This window comes from Canis lupus, chromosome 10 (genome assembly GCF_048164855.1).
Source record: "Canis lupus baileyi chromosome 10, mCanLup2.hap1, whole genome shotgun sequence".
Classification (NCBI taxonomy): domain Eukaryota; kingdom Metazoa; phylum Chordata; class Mammalia; order Carnivora; family Canidae; genus Canis; species Canis lupus.
This window is the reverse complement of record NC_132847.1, coordinates 13,949,369-13,971,011: the sequence shown is the minus strand read 5'-3', so window position 1 is coordinate 13,971,011 and position 21,643 is coordinate 13,949,369. Positions and strand designations below refer to the sequence as shown.

At 37.4% G+C, this 21,643-nt stretch overlaps 1 protein-coding gene across 3 annotated transcripts in view; it reads right to left on the bottom strand.

The window, feature by feature from the left end:
* Positions 1 to 21,643, bottom strand: part of SNX24 (sorting nexin 24) — a 160,596-nt gene that overhangs the window by 69,769 nt on the left and 69,184 nt on the right. For all 3 annotated transcript variants that reach the window (XM_072840769.1, XM_072840770.1, XM_072840768.1), the window contains exon 2: positions 4,991 to 5,074. In XM_072840769.1, the coding sequence (XP_072696870.1) occupies positions 4,991 to 5,074 (84 nt within the window). The remainder of the gene's footprint in view (positions 1 to 4,990; positions 5,075 to 21,643) is intronic.

Sequence of the window (21,643 nt, the reverse complement as noted above, 5' to 3'; positions counted from 1 at the left end):
GGATTACTAGCCTTGAGAATCAATGTCCATGATAGGTTGACAATATGGACCCACTTCAATGTATTTGGGCAAGAGGATGAAGATGTAAATAATGCTTTAGGGAAACTGAATTATAGCAAAGAGTGAATCAGAAGACAAGAGTCAAAACAATTAAAGCAATACTTACAAAATAGTAAGACTCTGGCTTGGGAGGGCAGAGAAGAAAGGGGTAGGTTAAGCAGTGCATATTGTAGAAATTTGGAAGAATGAGTCAATAGGACTTGGTGAGTCTCTGAATATGGGAGGTAAGAGAAAAGCAGGAGAGATTCCCCAAGGTTTCAAACCTTGCGGCTTCTGTGCCTGTGATGGAGAAAGGGTGGGTGGGGAGGATGGTCTAAGAGATGCATCTAAAAATATAACCACACAAGAGGATCTGTCAAATGTCGAGAGGCACTGGGAGACTCATCATGTGGGATGCTGGTTTAACAGACAGATTAATGGACTCCATCAGAGAGACTCTGCTTCTGTGTGTCTGGGTAGTACCCAGAGTGTGCACTTCAGTCAACACTATGCCGGTTTAGGTGGTCCAAAATGCACACTATGAAACGAATCAGTCAAGAAAAGCTAAAAGAAAATGGAATCAGGGGCATCTGGGTGGCTCAGTGGTTGAGTGTCTCCCTTTGGCTCAGATTGTTAATTCCGGGATCCTTGGATCGAGTCCCACATCAGGCTCCCCATAGGGAGCCTGCTTCTCCCTCTGTCTATGTCTCTGTTTAATTTTAATAAATTAAAATCTAAAAAAAAAAAAAAAAAGAAGGAAAGAAAATGGAATCAAATACTCATCATAGCTCTGGAAGAAATGACTGATGTTAGCCAAAATCCGAAAGAGTGAAAATTGACCTCACAGATAACATACCAATTTAAAGCTTTTGTAAATTAAAACAAATATCATAGCCATAAGGTCCTGTATGAAAAATACTCTCAGCCAGTGGCTAACATTTTATTAACAGGCCACACAAACTAACAGACAGAAGCAGGGATCCCTGGGTGGCGCAGCGGTTTGGCGCCTGCCTTTGGCCCAGGGCGCGATCCTGGAGACCCGGGATCGAATCCCACGTCGGGCTCCCGGTGCATGGAGCCTGCTTCTCCTTCTGCCTATGTCTCTGCCTCTCTCTCTCTCTCTCTCTCTCTCTCTCTCTGTGTGACTATCATAAATAAAAAAAAAAAAAAAAAAAACCAGGCCACACAAACTAACAGACAGAAGCAAATGAGACTCCAGCAGAAAGACAATTCCAAAAAGAGGGAATACAACTTCTAAACGAACTTAAAACATACCAATGAAAAGAGCAACAAGGCAACATACACTGTTTGCTAAGTAAACAAGTATCATTGTGGGGCGGGTAATATTCAAATCTGACAAGATTTTGTGATACTTTCAAATGTGCTAGTTGTGTTTTTAATCTGCTAGAACCATTTTAAAAATAATTTGGCAACATACATCAAGGGGCGGTAAAAACATCCAAACCCTTTGACAGAGAATACTTCTTTTTGTAATTTAGTGTAAAGAAACCATGTTGAGCATGGAAAAGATTAGATCTAATGAAGGCTATTAATAGTTGGAAATTTTACGTGATGCACACAATCTCATTTAGCTCATAAAATAATCCTATGAAGTTAGTACTGTAATTATTCCTATCTTACAAATGGGGAACATGAGACACAGAAAGATCACATAACTTGCTCCAGGGACTCAACATTCAGGAAGAGGTAAAGGCAGGCTCAGAAGCATTCTGCTTCCAAAGCCTACACACTTAACTTCCACACCATAGTTACTATCATGCAAGAACACGGTTAGCACAGAATTATTTGCTTCCATGAAAAATTCAAGAAAAGAGGGGCATCTGGTTGCTTCAGCCAGTGGGGTAACTGACTCTTGATCTCAGGGTTGTGATTTTGATCATAGGTTGTGACTCAGTAAAGCAACTACTTAAAAATAAAAATTAAAAAAAAAATCAAGAAAAGGAAAATAGGAAATATAGTAGTATAGCAGAAATATGTAAAACAATGTATTATTTTTCCTGTCCCCAAACTTCCTGCAAAGTTTAGCTTTAGAGTCTAAAAATTATTAGAAAGGGGGAAAAAAAGAAAACCTCTTGAATGTTTCTAAAAAAAAAGAAAACCTAAGAAAAGTGTAAACAACTGGGATATTATTTTTGTATTTTAATATGAACAATTATAAAAATTGAGGAGAAGTTATAATCATCAAGAACTTTCCTTAGACAACCAGATGAACTGTGAAATGGGTAACAGTCTTAGTTTCTGTCTCAAAATCAGCCTGACGACAAGCCAGGAGGCATTTCTGTCCATTTGTAGAATATGGAGAAGAGCCATGTAGCTAGTATTCTAAAGATGCAAAGCACTTGGTTTAAGAGCTCATATATCATTTCAGAATTAATGTGGGGACTCTGGCCCAACACTTAACAAGTAAAAAATATGATGTAAAATGTCAGGAAAACCAGAACACTGATAAGAGGGCAAACCACACATACTGCAGAAATAGTCGAGTATTTCAAGAAGATTAAATAAGAGATTTGACTGAATTTAAAAGGAAAATATTTTATATAAAAATATAACACTCAAAATGCATCACAAAATTCAAATATGGAAACTGGGCCATCAAAATAGTGATAAAACAGTCAAGTTGTACAACATGGCAGTAGCAATCAGTAAAGCTTGTGCATTCTGAGTAAATTTTTGCTGATTTCAATTCTTAACATCATTTACACTCAAGATTACAGATTTCTTCTTTTTTCACACCTTATCATGATTTAGACTTAACTATCTTCTATAGTAACCTGTTAGCCAAATCAAATCCAATTGTACTAGGGCAAGTGAAGGAGGCTTTTGGCAGCTTTCTGCTCTCCAATACCCAATACAGAAGTCAGTAAATACATACCTAAAACTGCCTCACAAAGCTATTTTTATCTCTGTGCCCCTGTCAGGATGTTTTAAAAATGCAAAATTGAGAAATTTGAGGATTTTTCCTCTCAGCTTTGGTAGGCCTGATTATATGACTTTAATCGTGGTTAAAATTATTACCAGAAACTGCAGAAATTGAAGAAAGGTCCTAGAAAACCTAAGAATTTTTTCTGACTCTGAGTATCTCAGAACTGCCCCTAATCACTGGGGAGAAAATAAGATCATGGTAGAGAACCAGAGGACCGACCCTGCACTGGTAAGAAGCTCAGGGCGGGCCTAATTGGCAGTCACCCAGCTGTGCCTGGTGCGGAGCTGGTCCTGGAGTATCTGGTGAGGACAGCTAGGTTGTGTGGAGGTCATGGTGAGCTGGGAGGTTAGGAAGACAGCCGGCATGTGACAAGCCCCCTAGTCTGTACTCTGCTCTTGAGAGGCTGAGCAGGGGGTGGAGCTCTGGTTTTAACATTAGTGTAAGAATTTATTTCATGAAGTACCCTGAAGAAATCTCCCTAGAATCGGCTTCACTGCAACACAAACAGACAAAAACAGAGAAGGCATGGAGTCAGAGACTCCAGGTTTGTTCCTCTTTGAGACCCCCTGGTAGGAGCTTTTGTAAAGGCTAACAGCAACATCTGGTCTATGTCCACATCCACGTGCATTGTTTCCCTTGGAAGCAAATCTGGATTTAACAAAATTTTAACTGAAGAATGACATGTATATAAATTATCCCTTCATAAGAGAAAAGTATACAGAGGGGATGAGTTGCACTAATTTCTCAATAATATCCTGTTAAAGTTTATACTTAGTATTCCATTCTTCTGACTAAAAAAAAAAGTGGTGAAATTTAATTTTTAAAAAACTACTAAAGAATTTTTAATACAGAGTAAGCACCCCATCATGTCATCTATGTGCTGTCAGTTCCCAGAAAATTTAAGAGGTCTTTAACGAAATTAAAGGAATAGATTATCTTTCTTTCTTTAAAATTTTATTTATTTATTCATGATAGACACAGAGAGAGAGAGAGAGAGAGAGAGAGACAGGCAGAGAGAGAAGCAGGCTCCATGCAGGGAGCCTGACGCGGGACATGATCCCAGGACTCCAGGATCACGCCCTGGGCTGAAGGCAGGCACTAAACCGCTGAGCCACCCAGGGATCCCCGAATAGACTATCTTTCTTAACATATTTACTTAGTATCTTCCCATCTAACTTCTTACCTAATAAAAGAACAGAAGTGAAGAAAATGAATTAGGGCACACTTTCATGTGTGTGTGTATGTGTGTGTGTGTGTATAAAATATATATATTCATGCATATGAGTATATACACATATACTCGTATATGTATTCACAAGCTCTGTCTAGTGATTAAGGTAATGTCAGCACCCCAGTAGTAATTTCTAACCCACAAAACATTAAATTTTGGTAGAAAATAAAAAATATTCACTCTTCTATTCTTGACTATTTCTCTCCCAACTCAGCTATTTCTTCTGTATTCTTATTTCTTTTATCTAAATCTTTTAATGAAATAAATCCAAGAACTTGAACAGCCATCTTGTAGAGATCAATTCAATTCAAAAAGAATTGTACATGTTCTCCTTTGAAAGGTTTGCCAAAGAATCCTTGAATACAGGTGCCATGTATGTTATCTTTTCTAGGAACATGTAAGTGTAAGTTGATTTTACTAAATTTCTCCTTGGAAAATCTTTATCTGCTTCTTTCTTTCCTTTCTGTAAAGCATGTTAAGTCTGTTTCGTGGAGAGAATAAGGTCTGAGTCTAATTTTCTGTGAATCTCTAACACTCAGGGCAGTACCTTGCAAACAGCTTATCACCTCACATCTATTTATGTAAAAGATCTTAATAGAAAATCCGCCTACCCAGAAAGCACACCTTTAAGGGACTGAATAATTTATTTTAAAAGAAAACTGAAATCATGATAGAAGAAATCACACTGTTCCAAGAACTATTTGCGCTCTTAGGAAACCATCTTAACCTTACAGCATCTACCATATGAGGAAAAAAGGAAAAAAAAAAGTTACCTTTTTGTGCAAGGCATGAAATTCGCTGTATCTTTTTTCAACAAAATGTTTTCTTCCATTCATTAGCACTTCTATCTTAAACACCTAAGGAGAAAAAATTAAAAAGATTAATTCCACCAGTTCAAAACCCTCAATGGTCTGATGTGGTAAGTTTGTGACCATGATATATTTCATCCCTTTAATTACAGTAGCTGATTCCCCAAAACCCGGAAGGCTCAGGAGACCCTCGTCCAACAGCACTGATTAATGAGCACTCAAGCCAAATGCTTTAGTGAGTACAAACTGAAGGATCCCTTTAACGTGTCGAAAAACAACAGAAACTTAAATGCATTCACATGCTCCTTAACTTTCTAATCAGAGCACATTCTTCCCTTAGAATTATTTCACCAAATGAGTATGATGGTATCGAAATAAAGCGTTTTGACAACAGCGAGCGTCTGGTAGGAATGGCAGGCCCCAGCATTCCATTATGGGTATTATGACGACGGCTGTGCTGTGTCATCTCTAAGACAATCAGGCAAACAGCAGTGCATTTTAGGTTAATTTCTTCCTAACCTGCATATTCATCTATAGGCTCAGCTGGGCCTGTTCTGCTGTTTGCAAAACAGGGAAAATGTAGTAAAGGCTCATTTTCCCTGCATGATGCCAGTGACAGCTTGTGCTCTCACCTCCAGAAGGTTGAAAGGCCAGAAGAAAAGGCTCTCTGGGTGCACTAATTAGTAGGCACTAACATGACATTTTCTTGATTCTTAGGTCAGTGGGTCAAGACTGGGAGCCAGGGATGAGAAATATTGTGAAATTCTCCTGAAAACACAATGCTAAGGTCGGGTAGGGGAAGGATGCTCGGCAAGAATGGAAGAGAAGGTGATCGGTTATTTTCAAGAGTTTGTCTTTGACTCTTGTTTTGCTGAGCAAGATGAGGACGTAATTAAGATGATGGAATATTGTTCAATTAATTAGTAAGCCTAATTTCTTTTTTCAGTTGCCCTTCTGGAAAAAAACTAGAGTTGAGGTCACAGGACTCTAAAAAGAATTAAAAGCATGCTAACTTTAAAGAAAACGGAAGTTAACACACAAAAAACAAGGTCACGTACCACCATTATGAAAACAGACCCCCTATGGCTCTACATTTCTACCTCATATATAATATGACTTTTTTGAAAAGACAAAATTATATCATCAAGCACAAAATGTATTTGTAGATTTGCACTTCTTTGAATCAGAAAATCTTCTATTGTATGACTCAGCTTAAGAAACATGCTTTTCAAAAAAAAAAAAAAAAAAAAAGAAAAAGAAACATGCTTTTCTTAAAGCAAATAGTAAATATTTACCAATTTAATCAATACCTTATATTAACATTCAATTTTTCAAGAAACCTCTCCAAAAATACTTTTCTTTGGCTAACCAGTGAAAATACTCTCTTCTAAAAACATACCCATATGCTTCAAAGTCTCAGATATATGTATACTATTTTTTAGAAAAATATTGTTTACTAATTCACCAAAGAAAATTCTTCTTCAAAGACACTGCCAGGAATAGGATGAGGAAAACACCCTGAGAAACACAAACAAAAGCAGCTCAGCTTCAACACACGAGCTTGGTTAATAGAATACAGAGTCCTTTGTCGTGTCAGGCCTCAGAGTTAAATCAGGACAATGTGGGAGCAGTAGAAGTACTTTCCATCTGCTGAACTGCAGGAAAGAAATGAAGTTATGCTCTGAGTCCAGTTACATGAGGCTTCATCATAAAACCCACCACTTTAATTGGCATGTTTCCTGCAGAATCCGTGGAAGGAGAAAGTAGAAGACTCAGAAAGGCTCAACCTACTGGGTCATCCTGTCGAAGGCCAGGGATAAGATACATTACACGGCGGCTGCCTCATGGAATGTCATTCCTTCTATCGACCAGATGGCTCCATTCCTAAGTTCCAAAGCTACTTTTCAGTCACTCAATTCAAGGGAGTGGCAAGGTCGGAGGGTTATACGCACACACGCACACACGCACACACACCCCCTGCGTGGTACATTTTCATGCTAATATTTTTATTATGGTGCCATTTTAAAAATGTACAATATTACCTAATCTTATTCAGACTTCTTTTAAGTTCTGGGAAAATATCTTGTAAAGGAAGTTGGTTAATTAGAATTTCTAGGACAATGTGAGGCAAGAAACGGAATCAATTTAATAAACCTTATTTTCCTGAATTCCACAGCTGTTTTTCTTTCTTTCTTTCTTCTTTCTTTTCTTTTTCTTCTTTCTTTCTTTCTTTCTTTCTTTCTTTCTTTCTTTCTTTCTTTCTTTCTTTCTTTCTTTCTTTCTCTCTCTTTCTTTCTTTCTTTCTTTCTTTTTTTTTTTTAAATAATTCCTGATACATGTTGTCCCTGCTGCCTGGAAAACCTTTTTCCTGTTCTCTTGGCAAACTCCTAGTAGCTATTAGCCACCTCTAAGTTAGGAATTCCTGGGAAAGCATGTAGTACAGTATCTGGCATTCAGTCATTTAATTATTTATTTAGCAGATATTTACTGAGTGACTACAATGTACCTAGGAGATGCTCTAGGGTCTGGGGATTCAGCAGTGAACAAAAGGGGCAAGAGCTCAGGCTTCCAAGTGCATATATTCTATCTGGTGAGGGAGGCGGACTATAAACACATGAATGAATATGGTGAAGTCAGGAAATCAAAAGTCCTGTGGAGAATTAGGCAGCAGGGTAACAACACAAAGCTGAATGAGGGTGTTGTTTCAGACAGCAGGGTGTCAGAGAAGGTCTCCCTGGGCAGAGCAGCAGAGAAAGGTGCAACATCCAGAGACAAATACCAAGAAAAAGTTGAATGTGGCTATCTCTGGAATTTTAGACTGTGAGTGAATGGACAAGGCCTTTTTTTTAAAAAAAAAAAATTCTGTTTAAAAAAATTTTGAGGGGGACACCAGGATGGCTCATTGGTTGAGCATGGCTCTGGGCATGATCCTGGAGTCCGGGGATGGAGTCCTACATCAGGCTCTCCGTAGGGAGCCTGCTTCTCCCTCTGCCTATGTCTCTGCTTCTCTCTTTGTGTCTCTCACAAATACATAAATAAAATTTTTTAAAAAAATATTTTTTAATTAAAGCCTAGGACAGAATGATTTCCACATCTGGTCAACATAGCATAACGGGGAGCAGGCTTACCCTCCCCCTGGAAACAACTCAAAATAGGTGGGAAAGATGGCTCTCAGGACATCAGCCATGAGGAAATGTGGAACAGTGAGAGACAAAAGAAACAAAGCTGAGCCCGATGTTACCCCTATCAGATTCCTGAGGGCAACTGAGAGGAAGCCAGTTATGAGAAAACAGGGTCCTGGACAAGAGTGAGCCGCACAGAGAGAGCTCCTTCCACCATTCAGCTGAACCCTTGTCAACACACGAGTTTGGGGGAAACTTACTCAAGGACAAGAAGACATAAGAGAGAACCCATGCTCAGAGCTCACAGACAGCTGGGCATACACAGTCTCTTCCCAAAAGCCAGGGTAGAAAACTTCATCATTCACGAGATATTAGAGTTCTTAGAAAGGTCTTGTCTCAGTAGTGGGTCAAAATTAACTGCAGACTAAAGGGTCTTTTAGTCCAACATAAAAAAGCTTAAAACGAGACCCAAAGAATGCAAACTGTTTCCAAGTAACTTAACCACATGCCAGGACAAAGCTCAAGAATATTTTTAGGAATATAAAAATATCTAGTACCTAAAAGATAAAATTCAGAGTCTGGCATCTAATCAAAAAGAAGCAGGAAAATAGAACTCAAAATAATAAGAAAAACCAAAAAAAAAAAAAAAAAAGAGAAAAACCTATGACAGAAACTGATCCAGAAATGACACAGATGATAAAATTAGTAGAAAAAAAGCATTAAAATCATTATTATAAGGCAATTTCTTATATTTAAGAATCCATAGGACAGTGTATCATGACCATGACTATGGGAGATACTAAAAAGATACATAGTGGGATCCCTGGGTGGCGCAGAGGTTTGGCGCCTGCCTTTGGCTCAGGGCGCGATCCTGGAGACCCGGGATCAAATCCCACATCGGGCTCCCAGTGCATGGAGCCTGCTTCTCCCTCTACCTATGTCACTGCCTCTCTCTCTCTCTCTCTCTCTCTTTCTGTGACTATCATAAATAAATTTTAAAAAATTTTAAAAATAAAATAAAAAGATACATAGCAAGTCTGTATTCCACTGATGAAGTCAACAACATCTATGATTTTTAAAAAAATACACTGGACAGAATTTAAAACATATTAGACATTGCATAAGAAAAGTAAGTGAACTTAAAGACTCAGCAACAGAAACTGTCCCAAATGAGAGACAGGAACAAAAACTAAAAAATAGCTAAACAGAGCATCAGTAAATTACAGGACAACTTGAAACAGTAGAATGTATGTATAATTGGAGTCCCCACAGGAGACAAGAGACAGGAGACTAGGGCTGGCAGAAAAGACAAATATATTTAAAGAAATCATGACCAAAATGTTTCCAAATTTGATGGAAACTATTACCCACAGATTAAGAAAATCAATGGATCCAAATACAAGAAACACGGGAAAAAAGCAAAAGCCAAAAATGCATGGCAAATCATATCCAAATTCTTTAAAACCAGTAAGAAAGAGAAAATCTGAAAAGCAGCCAGGGAAAAAAGAGACATTAAGTAGAAAAGAAATAAAGGTAAGTTGGACACCACATTTAAAAAATATTTCCATAAATAACCAAGCATATAAGAGAGATTCAATGCATATATACTGCACTTAGGTTTTACACATCATAGCAATATATTCTTTATAAAGTAGCATATGTAAAATAAAATGTATAATTTAAGGCCAAATTTTTAATCATTATTTTTAAATTAATGATTACTTTTCCCCAGTCAAATAATAACAAGAGTGATAGCAAGGATTTTTCTAGCACTTATTATGTGCAGGCACTGCTCCAAGCTCTTTACTCATAATAATCACTCATTTAATTCTCACCACCCCAAATGAAATAGGTACCATTATCCTCATTTTACAGGTCAGAAAAGTGAGGCAAGAATTAATTGGCTTGCCCATAGTAGAGCTGCATTTTGAACCCAGTAACTTGGTTCCTGTATCTGCCCTTGTAGTCACTGCATGATACTGATTCCTAATAAGCTACGTTCTTTATATAGCCTCATTTCTTGGGGGGGGGGGGGTGTTCTGGAGTAAGCACACCACTTTCCAGTCCTTCTCCCCTGGTGGTTCTGTCCTCTAGATGGGGTTGCCCAGGAGCATAAGACACTTGGCCAGGAAAACGCTCATGATGTCATGAAGTCTTTACCCTCAACTATTTGGAGACTGTGCTCCTTTATGGAACCAGACCACTGATCTATATAAAAAGTATGTAACTCTGTAGAGGAGAAGGATACTTTTTTATATTACCTCCTTTTGTCAGGATCTGTGCCCACACTGCTCTCTCAATCTCCTTATACTGTGGTTCCAAATGTTAGCTTGTATGTTTTTGCTAAAAATAATAATAATTATAATATGTACTTAGGGAAAAAAGTTTCGAAAAGCCCAAACACTGTAAATTTAAAAGTATACATTTCTTACATAAGAGGCTTGTGTAAGTCCTTGACAACTCAAGAGGGAATCTTAAATATCCTTTCACAAATTGTTCCCACACACACAAACTCTGTATGTACATATGTATACAGAAGTTGTTTTACTTTCTTACACAACTGGAGCCACATTACATATTCTACTACTTCATTTCGTCTACTAATTTTCTTACCTTATTTTATTTATTTAGTACATGTTGAACATCCTTCCTTAGCACATTTTCAAATGCCTAATTCTTTCATGGCTACCTAGCACTTCTATGTATAATTGTTACCATACTTTATTTAATTAGGACCCTAAGGTAGATATCAAGTCACTGTACTATTTTTGTATGCATATATATACATGTATGTTTATATATGTATATGTATATATATATGTATGTTTACATAACTGACCCATGAACAACACAAGGGTTATGGACATCCACACACACACACACAATAAAAAAACATGTATAATTTTTGATTCCCAAAAACCTAACTACCAATAGCCTACTGTTGACTGGAAGCCTTCCTGATAACAAAAACAATTGATTAATGCTATTTTGTATGTTATATGTATTAAATACTGTATTCTTACAATAAAGTCATCTAAAGAACACATCAAAAAATCATAAAGAACAAATATGCTTACAGTACTATACTGTATTTATTGAAAAAAATCCACATATAAGTGGACCCACAGTTTAAACCCATGCTGTTCAATGGCCAACTGTATATGTTTTTGTATTTTATTTATAAGAAGATGTCTACATAATCCTTGTTTCTGTGCATGTACCTACATAAATATGTATACACACAGGATAAACTACCAAAACTTTTGCCAAATTTACACCCCCATCTCAAATCTACAAAGTTACACAGGATATGGAATGTATGCTAACAGGATATGGAATGTATGCCTATCCTAAACTGCACTGGCTATTAGTCACTTTGGCAAGCTGGTGAGTAAAATGAGAATTAACTGGATGTATTTTAACCAGTGCATATAGTGGCATAGGTTTTCATTTCAACTATTTCACATAAAATCACACAGAAGCCCCACCTCCCTGTCTAGCCCTCTAATCTTGTCCTCATAGATTTCCAGTAACCCCTCTGTATAAAGCAAGGACGGCTTCCTATAACTAAAAAAAACACATTAAGGTTTCCATTTAGGTTTGCTTAAAAAAAAAAAAAAAAAACCACAAATTATATTATTCATGTGATTAAATTCTAGCCACAGTCCTGGGAACACTATTAAGTCATTAGAATTTAAGTTGAAAAGAAAAATAGATATGTTAAAGACAAGATTTCCATTCCTAAGTGTGGTTTTGATTACATGTTAGGGTCATTTTTTTTCCTTTATGATAGTATCTCTGCAATTAAACTGGAAGTCCATGATAAAATATTCCAAAATTTGGGTTTACACCCAATTTTCCAGGAATGTATTTTTAAGAAATAAAATAAACTAAAGAAGGACTTAACCCATATTCCTCTTGACTTCAGAAGCTTGTATTTTACAAAGTTATTCACTTTCAATTCAAAGCAGAAACAGTTTTTCCTCTAACAGGCCAAAAATATCTAATAAATAATTTAAATGTCTTCCAAGTGTAGATGAGAATTCTATATACAAATAAAGCTGAATATCCCGTGTTCCAAGTGGTTTAGGTCACAAAATTATTATGCTGAGAACATGAGATACACACAAAGGATAACTACCAGCTTCAAATATGTTTTTTTTTTAATTTTTTTTTTAATTTATTTATGATAGTCACAGAGAGAGAGAGAGAGGCAGAGACACAGGCAGAGGGAGAAGCAGGCTCCATGCACCGGGAGCCCGACGTGGGATTCGATCCCGGGTCTCCAGGATCGCGCCCTGGGCCAAAGACAGGCGCTAAACCGCTGCGCCACCCATGGATCCCAAATATGGTTTTTCTTATATACGTTTTAATAGTTGCTCAACATGCCCCAAATATTAACACTAGGCTTGGCTTGGAATCAACTCTGGGCTTGAAATATTCTCTTTCTTGAGTAGGAATACAAGAAAGAAAAAATAAAATTTAAAAGGTTATTATTTCACTTAAATATTATTTCACTTAAATATTATTTCACTTATTTAACATAAAAAGTTATACCTCTAAAAAAGCCACTTATTGTGTGCCCGTTGGAGATCAGGCTTTTATCAGGTATGAATTCACATGATGCTTTTTTAAGGAGGGAAAGATGGTAAGAAATTCTCCAATTATAAATTACTATGATATTCAATGACTAGGTACACAGTTCAATAAAACTAGTGTAAAAATTTAATTTGTTCTTATTCTGAGCCTTTAATCATATTTTCTCTAATCCAAGATGCTACACTGACAAACAGATATTATTAATTTTATTATATTTGGCTGCAGAGAAACTAATACCTTTCTTCATGCCTTAGAAAACATGTAACTATCATAAATTTTAAAATATTTTTAAGAAAAAGACTGTTTCATATAAACCACTACTTAAGGAAAAAGAACAGTTCTATACGTACTTGCCATTATAGACTAGCTCTATAAGAGTCGGGCATGAATAAAAATATGTTTTTTTTTTAAATGATGCTTCTTTGCAAAGAAAATTCATAACACCAAAAGGACTCCCCAAAATAAGAAAAATCTTTGATGAAAGAACAAAAATTAATAAGAGAAACAAAATTAGAGTAAGGGCAAATATCAAAGACAAAAGAAATCTAAGTTTCCTAAGCTAGGAAAATCAAAAGTGTTTACCAAATTAGAGGGAAAAATAAAACATCTACCTATTCTGGAATCTTTTTTCATTACAATAATGAAAAAAAAAAAAAACCAACCACTGGCAAAATACAGATGAAAAAAGCAGCAACAGAGATGAGGATGATTCCAAACTTTTTCTCTGCCACACTAAATGCCTCTCCTACAAAAAATGGAACAGTATCTGCAAAGTTTTATTAGAGTATTATTTCATAATCATCCAAATCATTACTCACATGTGAAGGCAAAAAAAGGCCATCTCAGCTGTGGGTAAATTCAGAAAACAAAGATTCCTCGTGGACTTTTTTTTTTTTTTAAGATTTTAATTTATTTATTTGAGAGTGCATGCATGTGCGCTCATGCATATGGGCAGGGAGAGGAGCCAAGTAGAGGGAGAATCTTTGAGCAGACTCCCTGTTGAGCAGGGAGCCAGACAGGAGGCTAGATCCCAGGACTCTGGTATCATCTGAGCTGAAAACCAACAGTTGGCTTCTTAACCAACTAAGCCACCCAGGCACCCCAACTCCCCACATACTTCTTACAAAAAAACCACTGAAGATATAGAAATGAATTGCAACTAAGAACTCAAAAACATATAAAAGTAGTATTTTATATTTGTATATACTTATTTTATATATTTATGCTTATATAGTTTCAAATATATTTAATATATTTTAAATGTATAATTTACATTTGATGTATAAAATATATAATATACAATAATAAATATATGATAAATATATACAAAGAATATATCAAAAATCTATTAAAAGTCATATACAAGGCCAGCCATTGTTTTTGTCATCATCAAAGACTATGATGCTGGGACAGTAAATACAGACAAGGGCAACATTATCAAGTGGCTGCTATCACGCAGAGACTGAGAACATCTCCAGCAGGAAGCATGGAGGGGTTTCATGGTCACATGGACACAGCTTCCTCACAGGCTACTCTGTTGCTCACTTCTACAAAAAAGGGGTGTGTGGTTGAACTTATTTGGTCACAGACAAATAAAAGTCTCCAGAAATCCATAGAAAACCTGGTTCAAAAGTTTAGCTTCATATGCCTCAAAATTTGATAGTAAATGATCTTTAACACAGAATTTCACATCCAGGCAAATTTTCCACTAAGAAAGAGGTAAAGTGCTCTTTTCAAATATGCAGGAGTATTTTATGCAGTATGTAGACTCTGATAAAATTTTCCTTGAAGTTACCTCTTAAAAATGAAATTTAAAGGAGAGGCCAAAAAACTGGCCCTAACCTAGAAAGAAAATGTTGAGAAAAATCCTAAAATGGCAGATTTGTAGCCTAAAAAATATTCAAACTAGAGTTAGAAGCCAGAGGGTTCCAAGAGATATGCAAAGAAAACTGGTACGAGTAATATCAATTATAGATAATAAGCTTTTAGTAATAGTGTCAAGACATTTGCCTTTCTCTGTGAAGGAAAAAAAAAGCTGCTTAAAAATTCCAAGAAAACCAACCAAACAAAATGGATACAACTCCAAATATAATTCTAGTACACAATTTCAAATATAAAGCAAAATAAATGTAACAAGATTTGGTGCAGTCCAGAGAAGAGTGGCCATTTGGGATAATGCTCGGAAGAGTCTCCAATAAGCAGCAGAGATTTTTTTTTTTAAATAAATTTATTTATTTTTATTGGTGTTCAACTTGCCAACATATAGAATAACACCCAGTGCTCATCCTGTCAAGTGCCCCCCTCAGGGTCCGTCACCCAGTCACCCCCACCCCCCGCCCTCCTCCTTTTCCCCCACCCCTAGTTCGTTTCCCAGAGTTAGGAGTCTCTCATGTTCTGTCTCCCTTTCTGATATTTCCACTCATTTTTTCTCCTTTCCCCTTTATTCCCTTTCACTATTTTTTATATTCCCCAAATGAATAAGACCATATAATGTTTATCCTTCTCCAATTGACTTATTTCACTCAGCATAATACCCTCCAGTTCCATCCACGTCGAAGCAAATGGTGGGTATTTGTCGTTTCTAATGGCTGAGTAATATTCCATTGTATACATAAACCACATCTTCTTTATCCATTCATCTTTCAATGGACACCGAGGCTCCTTCCACAGTTTGGCTACTGTGGACATTGAGCAGCAGAGATTTCATAATTTATAGAAACATGTCATTCTCCGAGCTCAAACACTTGATTTCACAGTGGATGTATACATAAGTATATGTACACACACACACATAATTATATTATTGACAATACCAATTATTGTACTCAGTCTTTAGACTCCATCTATACAGCATGAAAAAAATTCTTTTTACAGAACAGACTGTAAACATTTCTTGTCAGTATAAAAAGCAATGGCATAACTAGCAGAAAACAGGAGGCGAATGAAGAAGGAAAGCAAATGGGGTACAAACTGCTTTCATCTTCTATAACTGGTAGTCAAAGGATACTGCTAAAAATTGGTGTGGAAAGTGGTTCAAGTTACAATGTAATAAAGTCATGATGTTCATATTTAATGATGAAATTGAAATCATCTACATAATAGGAACTGAGTATGACAGAGGGAGGTAATAACTGCGGTGGGTAAACTCTCAGTTTCTATTTCAGAATGGAGGGACACTAAAGGTTTTCCAAGATTGAGCCATCAAAAACCAGAACTTTAGATATACTAGGGTCTGTGTGCTTAAAATAAATGAGTAATTTTTCAACTAACTTATGGTTCTGGAAGGTATTAGACACATTTTGTTTTTCCTTTCACATGTTTATGTAGTATTGGAAATTTTTCCCTGTGTTTATGTATATACTTTCAGATATTCTAATAATGACATAGTCTGCTAATTATTTTAGTTTTAATCTCTCTAGTTAAAAAGGGAAGATTCTTCTTGAGTTTAATGATATTCATAGAACTACAGGCTTTCAGTCCAAACCCTAGTACTAATTTTAGCTGCAGCTCTCTAACTATTTGATTATAAAGGCTTTATTTTTCTTTTTCTCTTAAGCTGTATCTATATGATAATAATCCAATCAATTAAGGGTGAGGGGTAAAATGCACTCAAATACATCTGGTCATTCATGTTGACTGGTTAACATAGTTTTTCATTAGTTTCAATGTAACTTTCATTAGTTTCAATATAACTTTGACTTAGTCTTTCTGTAAAAAGTGAATACTGCTGGTTCTTGGCTTACCTGAACTGTTGTGACAATACATCAAATATTATGTTAATTCAGCAATCTGAAAGACAGATGCTTTATGAGTTCCATTATTCTGTTTTATATCCTGCTTTGAAAAGAATGAAAAGAGATAAATTTCATCTGTACTACTTACTAACTTGGGCAAATCTCTAAATATCTTGGAGCCATAGTATCTCCATTAATAAAAAGAGAATGATAAAATGATGTCACACTGTATTAGTTTGTTGCATAATAAATGTCTTGGTGCCTTATAATATGCTTTGATGGAACAATTAATTGCTAATTGCTAACTATGAAGTGGGTAACAAAGTATCCAGCAGGGATCACAGCATGGTCTTCATGTGGACTTGAGGACAGTCTTCCTCACAGGTTGCTTGAGGAAGAGATTTGTAGTTTAAATAGCTTGTCATATACATAAGAACACAAGAATCTATCATTCTTCTATCAAATTACTTATCTATAAATTGCATTTCTTTATCACAAGCTCATGACTCCTACAAAAAGAAGCAACTCTTCCACCTGCCTCCAAAATCCTCCACGATCTGCCCCAAGCCATCAACCCATCTTGTTTTCCACAGCTCTCCTGGGGCCAATTCCTTCTTGAATCCTCCCTAATCTAGGCACCAACTACAGAGAATGTGCTCACCTACCATAGTGCTTCTGCTCACAAGTGAGCCTTTCCAGGCCAAGGCGTCACATCCTAGCCTTCATTTAGCCTCCATTCCAGAGCCTTCTGGGTCTTGAGGCATCACTGTCTTCCATACACTCCCTTTAAACAGATCATCTAAAATGCACACTTGTGTTTTTTAAAGTGCAGTCATATTCTCAAAATTTCAGGAAATGTATTCCTTTTTTTAAGAAGATTATTTATTTATTTGTTCATGAGAGACACAGAGAGAGGTAGGGGTATAGGCAGAGGGGGAAGCAGGCTCCCCATGGGGAGCCCAGAGTGGGACTTGATCCCAGGACCCCGGGATCATGCCCCGAGACTAAGGCAGATGCTCAATCACTGAGCCACCCAGGTATCCCAGCAAATGTATTCCTACTGACTATTTCATATTATATGTATTATATGCCCCAAGTAAACTGGACTTTTTTTTAGAAGAAAATAATTACTGAGAAGAACCCACAACATTATTGTGAAAAAGCATTTATAATATGCACTAACTGAAAAAGCAGGAGAAAATGTTTTACCCATACAAAGCTGCAGACTATAAAATATGCATAAGAGATGACAAAAGTCATCAGTCAAATGGATGCCTGAGTCGTAGAGTTACAAATTATTCTAATTTTCCCTATAATCTAATTGTTTTCATTAGCACACACATACATTATTCTTATAATTAAAGAAAAAGTTAATCTAAATTTAACCTAATTCTGTCTTCTAAAGTTCTACTGGAATAAATGTAATAAATGACAATTACTCATTTTTTAACACAAACATTAAGTTCATACAAAATTCATTTATGTAATTCCTTTTTATTGCACATCTTCTATATGCCAAGCACTTTGCTATGCTCTATATTAATAACAGTAGCAGTAGCTAAGATCTTTTTTTAAATGTTGCTGTTTTATTTATTTTTACTTTCAGTAGGCTCTATGCCCAATGTGGGGCTTGAACTCATGACCCTAGGATTAAGAGTTGCATGCTCTACCAACTGAGCCAGCCAGGTGCTCTTAACATTTTTGAGTGCTTTTCATGCACCATGGAGTGTTCAAGGCACTTCGATTTATTAACTGGCTTAACCTACACAAGACCCTATGAGGTAGGTACTGTTATTATTCCTACTTGAAATGTGAAGAAATCAAGCCATACGGAGGCCCCTAACTTAGACACAGAACTAGGAACTGATTTATAAACTCAGTCTGGTTCCACAGCCCACAATCAATTAACTATAGAAACAGTGGTGAGCAAACCCACCACCCTGGCCTCTGGGGTACCTACACAATAGAAAGAGAGAAAGAAATTAAAGAGTAGTCAAAACAATATATAATTCTGACATCTGGTGCAAACTATAAAGCTATCTGAGCTGTACTCAATATAAAATGCTTATTTTAAAAAATCTCTCTATGTGTCTTAATTAAGGGAAAATAGGATTTACTCTTGGGAATCCGGGAAGCTTTCCTTCAAGAGTTGATGTTTCTGAACAGACCTACAGTAAAGGCAGGCAAAGGGGAAGGGCAGGCACTGGGTAGCCCAAGCGCAAAGGGCCTGAAGCAGCAGGTGACAGGAGGGAGGAGCCGAGTGAAATGCAGCCCACCTGGAAGGAAGCACTTCTGTAAGAGGCTGGAGAGCGGATTACCAGTGAGCTCCATTCAATGGCTCAACAAAGATAATTACCTAGCACATGCCAGGCTCAGTTCTAGTTCCTGGAGACAGGACAGTGAAGGATCCTAAGATCCCTAACAAAGCTTACTTACATTGGAATGGAAGGAAGACTCAGACAATCACACGAGCAAAGCACATTAGCTGGTAAGTGCTACAGAGGAAAATAGATCCAGGTTATGAGGACAGAGAGGGCCTGGATAAGAGCGGGTATGGCTGCTATATGGGGTGGTGAGGCAAAGTCTTTCTGATAAAGTTTTATCTGAGCAGAGACCTTGTGTTAGTTTTCTCTTCCTCCTATACAAACACAATGCTCCATTTCTTCTCTCACAGTTGTATAAGTGAGGAGTCCAGTGTGCTTGGCTGGCTTCTGTGGTTCAATCTCAAGGGGGCTAAAATCAAGGTACAGGTGGGGCTGTGTTCCCTTTGAGGGTTCACTGGGAGGAAAGGTTTCCATTTCCTTGTGGTTGTTAAGACTATGGTCCTTGTTTCCTTGCTGGCTATAGAACTGTTGTCCCTATTTCCTTGTGCTTATAGCATTGTGGTCCCCATTTCTTTGCAGTTGTAGAAGGGTGGCCCCCATTTCCTGGCTGTCAGCTGGGAACACAGCTCCAGCTTCTAGAAGCTGCCTGCATTCTTTGGCTCATGGCCCCCTTTCTCCACCTTCAAAGCAAGCAACGGCACTCCTTCCCAGGTCACACTTCTCTGATCTGCTTTTCTGTTTCCTCTTCCACCTTTAAGGACTCACATGATGATGTTGGGCTCAGCTAGATCATCCAAAATAGTCTCTGTGACTAAAGGTCCTTAACGTGAACCACATCCATGATGTCCCTTCTGCATGGAAGGTGACAGATTGACAGGTCTAGGAACTAGGATGTGGACGTTTCTGGAGGTCCATTATTCATTCCCTTACCCATAGGCCTGAAGGAAGTGAGAATATTTGAAGGTGACAGAGGAGGGGTCCATGCAAATGTCTGACATGTTTGTGTGCCTGCAGCGATCAGGAGGGAGGAGAATTAAAGAGGTCTGAGCAGTGGTACAGACAGGTGAGTGAAAGCAGAAACAACAGAACAGACTGCTAACTCAAAGTGGAGTCTGTTTATAAAATGAGGAATCAAATAAAATGGTGAAGTTTGGGGCCTGGGGACCTGGCCCCAGGTCAGGGGGCCAGGTAGTGCCATCCTGAACTGTGAAGACCTGGTGTCAACCAGTCTATGGCAGCAAACAGGAGCTCAGCACTGGCCATGTTAAATTGGAGATGCGTTTGAGACACCAAGTGAAGATGTGAAGCAAAAATGAATTTATAGCCTGGGTCTTAGTCAGAGATACAGATTTGGAAGTCATCAGAGTGTGAATGTAATTTAAAGCCAGAAGACTGAATCTGATCATGTAGGAAGAGCTGTTTATTTAGAGGTGTTGAGATCATAATAGGGTTTATGGTTTTACCATTTCAGCAATGAGAGGTCTTGGCTGCACTGTGAAAGACTTCCTTTTCCAAATTAAACCTTTCTAACTCCTCTATCTGTCCTTCAGATGATCTGGTGTTCAGGTCCTGCACTACTCACCACTTTTTTGGATAAAACACAATTTGGCATTGTTTCTTCTAAAATGTTGAATCTGGGATGTAAGGAAATATAGGCATTCCCAATTAATCACTGGATTGCATCTCCAAAGTCCACAGTTGAAGTAGTATAATACTCAGCAGGGATTTTCTCATAGAATAAGTATAAAAGATTCCAACCCAAGCACTTGGGTGGCTCAGTTGGTAAGTTCAGGTCAGGTCATGATCCCAGGGTCCTGGGTTCAGGTCCCCATATCTGGCTCCCTGCTCAGTGGGGAGTCTGCTTCTCCCTCTCCTTCTGCCCTTCCCCCTAGCTCATGCTCTCTTGCTCTCTCCCAAATGAAGAGATATTAAAAAAAAGATTCCAACCCATTAAAAAAAAAAACCCTATTTAGCCCATAATCTGCATAAATTATAATACTAACATTATTGTTAGTATGACACACTGCATATTTCTTAAAAAATATTCTCACCAAAAAAACTATGCAATTCAAAAGATCAAAACTTTAAAGCATTTTCTACAGATATACATACACACATGTACATATACACATATAGATAATTTTTTTAAAAAGATTTTATTTGTTTATTCATGAGAGACACAGAGAGAGAGGCAGAGACACAGGCAGAGGGAGAAGCAGACTCCATGCAGGGAACCTGATGTGGGACTCAATCCTGGGTCTCCAGGATCACACTTTGGGCTGAAGTCGTCGCTAAACCGCTGAGCCACCTGGGCTGCCCTAGATAATTTTTTTTTAACCAAAAAAGGTATAAGAAGTAAGCCTGAGTAGCTGAGAATTATTGGTCTCATTCATGATGAGTCAGGCTCCCTATTTCTATAGGTACCAAGAATATGAGATCCAAGATTCTCCTGTGTTCTCTCAAAACTGAATGTATTTATTAGACCCCAGAATGGGAAGGCTGCTTGGCCACAGGGAATCTGTGATATGCATGTCAGCTTCAAAGCTCTGCTGCTTGGCTTTGAAACACAGACAGAGAGCAGATAGAGAGGGACAAGCTCTATGCCCATGAAAGAACACAGACCATTTTGTCAACTCTACAATGAAAGATCCTGAAAAGATATCCTGTTGTCTTTTTGAGGGTAAAGAAACTTCTTCTGTTCTGCTGACAGGTGTTAAGAGAGGATATATCCACATTTTTTAACACCTGCCTACAAGAACAAAGTAAGCTCTTAAAAATCGTAGAACTCTTAGCCTTCTTTCGAGGCTCAGAATTTCAATTCTTCCTATGAAAAAATAC